At 47.9% G+C, this 6,862-nt stretch overlaps 1 protein-coding gene across 1 annotated transcript; it reads right to left on the reverse strand.

The window, feature by feature from the left end:
* Nucleotides 1-1,872: 1,872 nt before the first annotated feature.
* Nucleotides 1,873-4,388, reverse strand: SKIDA1 (SKI/DACH domain containing 1). The gene is given in 2 exon segments (XM_050892029.1): nucleotides 1,873-3,633; nucleotides 3,636-4,388. Coding segments are annotated over 2 exon segments (2,514 nt in total).
* Nucleotides 4,389-6,862: the final 2,474 nt, after the last annotated feature.

A 6,862-nucleotide genomic window follows, 5' to 3' on the forward strand; every position in this document is an offset into this window, starting at 1 on the left:
AAAGGCAGGAATTAAAAAATTGAAACCCAGGCAGTGGATTGCCAGCAGAAATGTTGACTTTGAGTCACACAGTAAACATTACATTGTTGCTTTGTTTTCCTTTTTTGATTTACGATAAATTATTCTCCCGGGATTGATCGATGAGTGGAATCCTTAAAATTTAATTTGGGAATGATCTAGTATAAATAAAATGCTAATCCAAAGAAAGAAACCAGCAATTATTCATCCTAAACTCTGCTGATTCAGCAACTCAATTATAACTGCCTTTCTCAAGCTGCAAACTTTTCAGGCTGTTTTCAGAGTTGCTGTACCCGTCCTCCCCCCGCAAGAGAGACCTTCCCCCGTCCTCAGCTCTGCCTCCACCTCGGCCTCCAGCCTTTTTTTTTTTTTCCCCCCCTTCCCTTTCTTTTCGAGGGGTTGGGGGGGGGAGGGAGGGAAACAGTTAACCTCTTGAAGCGTATTTCCTCCAAATAAAAACAGTGAACTTACAAACGGAGAGGAAACCATGGATAACTCTGCAATAATTCAAAGTGTATGGAATCAGGAAATTTTTTTTAAACAGTGTTTTTAATTGAAAATAAAGCTAAAGCATGCTTTTCAACAGTGCAAATTTCCATAATTTTGATTTACTGCTTCCATCATCACAATATATTATACCAGCATGTCTTACCGAGGGCTAGACTCTAGAAGTCTGCCTGTTCGACTATTTCGATATTAAGTGCAAATATAGATAATTGCCTCTGATTGTCACGTGCAGTAGAAATGTTTCTGCTACATAGAGAGGATGGCATGGCAAAAAAAAACCCACGACAACAGATTTCAAGAGATGAGGATAGAACCGGGAAGTATAACACGGTCGAAACGCCTGAGTTTTGGTGCCAAAAAGCTATGAATAACACGGTCTTCTCATTTTGTGTATTCTTTCCACTTACGGCCTCTCGTTTCACTTTCTGTGTTGTATTTACTGCTTTGCTATTTCCTCCAGCCAGCGTGAGGGGCTGGACCATAAATTGTACTGCTAGCCGGGCAAATATTTTAGTTGCTTTGCAAGTTTGTAAGGGGCATGTTCAGACCACAACCTAAGTATGACATTAGTGGGTAACAGTAACCTTATTTAAGACCTCTGGGTGAAACAAAAAGGCTTCCCAATTGCAAAGAGTGGCTGTACAAGTAAAAAGACACCCTTTTACCAAAAATAGAATTCCACATTTATTTACTGGTTTCAGATGAGGCAGCTTTTCCCAGCGCTGGGGTCGCAGGCGGACCCCAGCCTTTCCAAACCAGAGAAAAAGGAGTAAGTGCAACTGCTCTTCGAAAAAGACACCCCTGCACCCGAAAACAAAGCTCCCGAAAAGTAGGCTGCTGCCACATTGAATTATAGTGAACCCTTACTGTGCAACCATGTAACTTAACAAACTTTAACTGAATTAACAGTTAGACTTCCATTTTCGAAATCTAGTGCATAAATTTAATGGCTCATTCTAATATTTATTATTCAACCTTTTGACATTTATTTGCAGCAGTTGAATTGAGGTACTGGTGCATTATTAGCATTTAAACAGTAAAGTGTTCCAGCTCTACCATAATAACTGAGTTTAACTTGAGTCTTTAGCCTGAAGTACTCTGTGGAATGTAACAAAAAAAAACCCAAATGCAACAGAACCAAAAAAATACAAAAACCCAAAACAAATCAAAAAATCACTGTTGTAATGGTAAAGAAAATAGTAATCCGGTTTCTGTCTTCACAATGTGATAAAACAGGATTCCAAGAGTGTGTATAGCATTAATGGGCTTGTACAAACCATCCTGCAGAGTTTAAAAAACGTAAGAAAGTTAAAGGTGGTTCAAGAAAATATTTTCCAAACTATTTTATTAATTAAATTTCCTGAATTTGTGGCTAGGTGGAAGAGGTATTGCAGAACCGCCCAGCTGCCATTTCCATACAGGATGGGCCTTGTGAGGTGGCTGGGAATCCTTAGTGGTGTTTAAGGAATAAGCTGGCAACAAATCCCCATCATTGCCAATAATTAGTGATGGTGGACAGGGAAAATTTGCCATGAAATTAAATGGCCTTTTCACTGCTGATGCTACATTGCTGGCTACCCTTTTGCGTCTATTGTTAACTGTAAAATCATCCAGTGTTCCTTCATGTGTCTCGATTTTACCTGTAGGACGTGGGCTTCGAGCTGATTTCAAATTTGGTTTGACTGGAGGAGTCTGCAGTACAGGTCGCTTTCCCAAAACCAGTGTCCTGTAATTTTTTCTCACCCTTGCTCCAAATTTATACTCCCCATCCTCAGGTTTTGGAGTACCTAAAGTGCATGAGAGGACCTGACTCTGAGTCAGCGGGTTTAAGGAAGTGGTTTCTTTCTCAGTGCATGCAGAATCTTCCTTGGCTGTTAATAAAGCGTCCTGGTTATTACTCTCAGTCACACCGTAAAACTCATCCTTAGTATCATTGCACTCACACTTTAGCTTATGTGTTGTAAGATCAGGCTCATACTCGTCGTTCGCACTGCTGTCCTCTATTTTGATTTTAATGCTGTGCAGGAATGGCAATGGCTTATTGCCTGTATCAGTGCACTGGAGCTCAGCTGCTGCTGCTGCCCCTGGAGAAGCAGCATCCTCCTCAGGATCAGTTTGTAAAGAGGGCAAATCCGTGGCAAATTCAATACAATGAGGGATTTTGGAATCTTTCTCTGAATTTGCTGCCGCTGATGAAGAATCATTATTTAAGAACCTAGCAGCTATTGTATTGTTATCTGCACGGTGTGTAGTAGTTGCTCGAAGGCATTTCCTTGCCTCTCTGAGTATTCTTTGTTGTGGAAATGCATTGTTTGTCTTTGGGCTAGGTGAAGAGGCCCCCTTTGCAACACAGTTAATTGTTAGGTCAGTACTCTTGGCATTATTGGAAAATTCAGAGTGTGGGAATGTGATCTCGGATACCCTATCATCTCTTATCTCCGCGAAGCAGCTCCCCAGGCCGCCGGAGCAGCGCAGCGCCGGGGCGGCGGGAGCCCAGCCGGGGCGGCCCCACTCCTCCGGCAGCTCCGGCTTGACTCCGCCGGGAGCGCCGCGGAGGGCGGGCAGCCCGGCGGGCTCCGCCGGGGCCGGGGCCGGGGCCGGGGCCGGCGGCCGGGGGGCGGCGGCGGCGGCGGCCGCCAGATGGTACAAGAAGTTGGCGTGGACCACGCCGGGCGGGCTGCAGAAGCTGGTGCGCCTGAAGCGGATGCTCTGCACCGAGACCTGGCTGGAGACGGAGCTGGAGTCGGAGTCCGAGGTGCTGTCCTCCTCCTCCTCCTCCTCCTCTTCCTCCTCCTCCTCCTCCTCCTCCTCCGAGCTGCCCTCGCTGGAGTCCGAGGCGCCGCTGCCCTCCTCGTCCTCCTCCTCCTCCTCGTCCTCCTCCTCCGAGCTGCCCTCGCTGGAGCTGGAGAGGCTGGAGCCGCAGTCCGAGTCGTGGGCGGCGCGGCCGGAGCAGCAGCTGGACTCCGAGTCGCTGCTGCCGCTCTCGGGGAAGGCGGGCGGCGGCGGCCCGAAGCCGCGGGGCAGCGGCAGCGGCAGCCGCGGGGCGCCGCGGGGCCGGCAGGGCCGCGGCGCGGCCAGGGGCTGGCGGGCGCCTCCGGGGGGCCCAGCGCGGCGGCGGCGGCGGCGGCCGCCCCGTGGCGGCGGCGGCGGCAGCGGGCGGGCAGGGGCGGGGGGCCGGCGGCCGGGAGCCGCGGCCGCGCCGCGGCGGCGGGCGGGGGGCGGGCGGCGGGCGGGCGGCGGGCGCGGAGGGGCGCGCAGCTGCCCGCCGCCGGCGCCGTTTCATAGTTTACGGGGGGTTTGCAAGGCGCCCGAGCGATTTCTGGGTAGCTGTGGCCAGTGTATTTACTAAAAATGTGAGGTAGATGAGAGGCCGGTAGCAAGGCTGTGTCCCCCGGACGCAAAGCTTTCCTCCGGATGGGCAGCAGGGGCCGGGGAGAGTCATTCAAACCCAGCCAAAGTTTGTTCTCCTTCCAGAAGCCGGAGAAGGGGTCGGTGGGTGCGAGCTCCGGCCGGAGGTCGGTGGCTGACAGCGCCCGGCTTATTTTCCTCCGTTTCGTCCTAAGGACCCGTTCGGTTTTGCAGGATGTGTAAAGGGCTTCCACGTCCTCTCTGGAGATCAGGGTGCATTTGGCGGCGTGGAAAGCGATGGAGTTGATGGCTTTGAGTTTCCTCAACTCCTCCAGGTCGCAGTGATGCTTTTTTACTTTTAAATGATCCATTCGCTTGTGCACGGTAGTTCGCGGGATGTTTTTGAGCAGGTCTGTAAAAACCTGGGAGAGTGCAAACATTTGCTTTCCTTTAATGATGAGGTAGCCGAGCCTCACGCCATCCACCTCTTCAAAACCCGACTTCAGGTCTCCCATTTCGTGAATTAAATTATTCCCAGCATTTGCAGAGAGAGAGAGAGAGATGGGGGGAAAAAAAAAAGGGAAAAAAAAAAAAAGAAAAAGCCACACACACACAATCCTCAGCCAGATGCTGTATTTGTCTCAAGGCATCCTGCTAATAAAATATAACAAAGGCTGTTATTCCTGGTGAATGAAGTGCCAAACTTTAGACAAAATTAAAAAAATAAATTAAAAAAATACCGTGAGGCTACAATCAATATATAATCTTAAAAATCAGGTTTGCCAAAGTGTTTCTCTAAGTTGCTGCTGAAGATCAGTACCTGTTCCCTTTCATTCCCTGCTTTTCCATTGGAAACTATGATAATGGAATGTGAAGGGAGGAAGAGAAAAGAAATGCAGCTGCTATTCCCGCCGCTGCTTTAGCTACAAATAAAATGACAGAGTGAAGTGAGCTCGTCCGGAGACACCTTCATCAATTAATTCCCCTAAAGCCAACGCTGATTGGACACTCCTGACAGGTGATGCAATAAAAATTGATATTCCACCCCTTCCCCCAAAAAATCTCCCACTAATTAGCATACCCTTATACTGCCACCTCCCCTCCCAAAGTAAATAATACAGTTAGTATATAAATCTTTCTATTAAACAATCCGAGCTCAAACACACTCAGACCTCTCAGACTTCCTCGTCGCTAGCTTCCGAGGAAGGATTTGTATGCTTTTTTCCCTACCGTTTCGTATATTTTTAGCCTATTTTGGACAAACGTTGCTCTTTTGTGCATGCCGTGAATTTAAAGGACATAAGTCTGATCGTAGCGATGGAAAATCCTTCGGTAACGTAGCCGCTTTAAACTAGCATTTTATTCTGCATTGTGTGGAAAATGAAGCTTAGCGAAAACGTGCAGAACAGCCTGGTATTTCCCTTTCTGAGGCTCCAAAGTTAAATGCTCGGTTGTTAACGAGAGGGAATACTTACATTTTCGAGTTTCTCTTGATTTTCCTCTTCTGCTTAATTAGCTTTTTACAGCCGGGGACTAAGGTTATTTTGTTGTCTGAATATCACGGGTTCCCGCACCGTGATACTATAACACTTTTAACTGAAATTCTGCCTGTGATATTGCGGGAGGGGGGAGGAGGACGTGGGCTCACGTCAGACCCATAACAAAGCATAGATAAGCCAGAAATGTATACACTTTTCACGATTAACCGTGCTGGATCACGAGCTGGAATGTCCTATAGTCCCAGAGCCCACGTCAGGATTCCTGCGTGCTGATTGCTTCCAGCAGAGAAAGGAGAATGTAAAATATCCAAGGTGCTTCCAAGAGCCTTTACGTAATAACAAAAAAGTGCTGGCACACACAATGTACGATATTGCAACGGGCTAGGATGCTTCTGGCTCGCAGTTTGCATATTCCGCTCGGAGTAGCCCTGCCGCAGCTTTTTGATGTTCCATTTATAGCAGCCCCTTAAAATCAATTTGAAGAAGCAGCATGAAGGTTTAACCTCTTCTTAGGAACGTTAAATTATTCGAGTGTCAGGAACGAGGATTTCGCAAATGTTGCGATAGCTGCATGCCTCTCCCTTGTCACGTTAAAGTGATGCTTGCGGTTTGCACGTTAGGCGCTGCAAAAAAAAAAAATCACCAATCTCTGCCGTGCAGCCAGTGTTCCGCTGGATACAAACACGAGCACTTGTATGTATCACTGCACATCCAGAATTAGACATATCCGCGAGATTAATGAGACATCTCATATTTCTGGGACTTGGCAAAAAATCGACGGAGGAAAAAAAAAATTAAAAACCTCTTAAATCCCAAACGTCAATATCCACTCCGCGTATTGGCAATATGGTGCGTGGAGTTCGTGTTACCCCGTCAGGTACAGCTAAAATAAAGCGCATAATCACTCTGTAAAAACGCAGCTTTGCATGCCAAGGCGAAACGCAGGCGAGCCCCCAATTTCGCAGGAATTCTAGAGAGAAGTGGGAATTTGGAGAAGTGCATCCGGGAATGGAGGAAGTCTATTCAAGGGAGCCTCTAACTCGGAGGGCTGAGATTTGAAAAGTCAGCCCTGGACTACTGTTGCTCTCAGCGCAGATGTAATCGCCGCTGTTCAACTTAATCCATGTGTGTGCGAACCGCGATGCCTAGTTCTTCCCTTTGAAACCTAGGGATAGTATTCCCATCCGAGAAAGCAGAGCTACAGCAAATTACATTTTGTCCCTCGAATTAGAAAAGGATCATTGAGTGGATCTCGTGATATTTCAGCCTTTAAACGTAACCGAGAGGCAGCAGTGAACAATGCCTCGGCACAGCTAAGACCATCCGCGGAGTTCGCCTTCCCTCGCCTTGCATCTGGATCCCCCAGCCTTGCCTTTCTCTTTCTCGCTCGTGTGAGAGGCACCCTGGTATATGCTGAGGCTGAAAGCAAAGTTTCGAGAGAAAACAGCTGCTGGCGCTAAAAAGAAATCATCGTAGTCTTTCTAGAGCTA

Source organism: Gymnogyps californianus, chromosome 2, assembly GCF_018139145.2.
Source record: "Gymnogyps californianus isolate 813 chromosome 2, ASM1813914v2, whole genome shotgun sequence".
Lineage (NCBI taxonomy): Eukaryota > Metazoa > Chordata > Aves > Accipitriformes > Cathartidae > Gymnogyps > Gymnogyps californianus.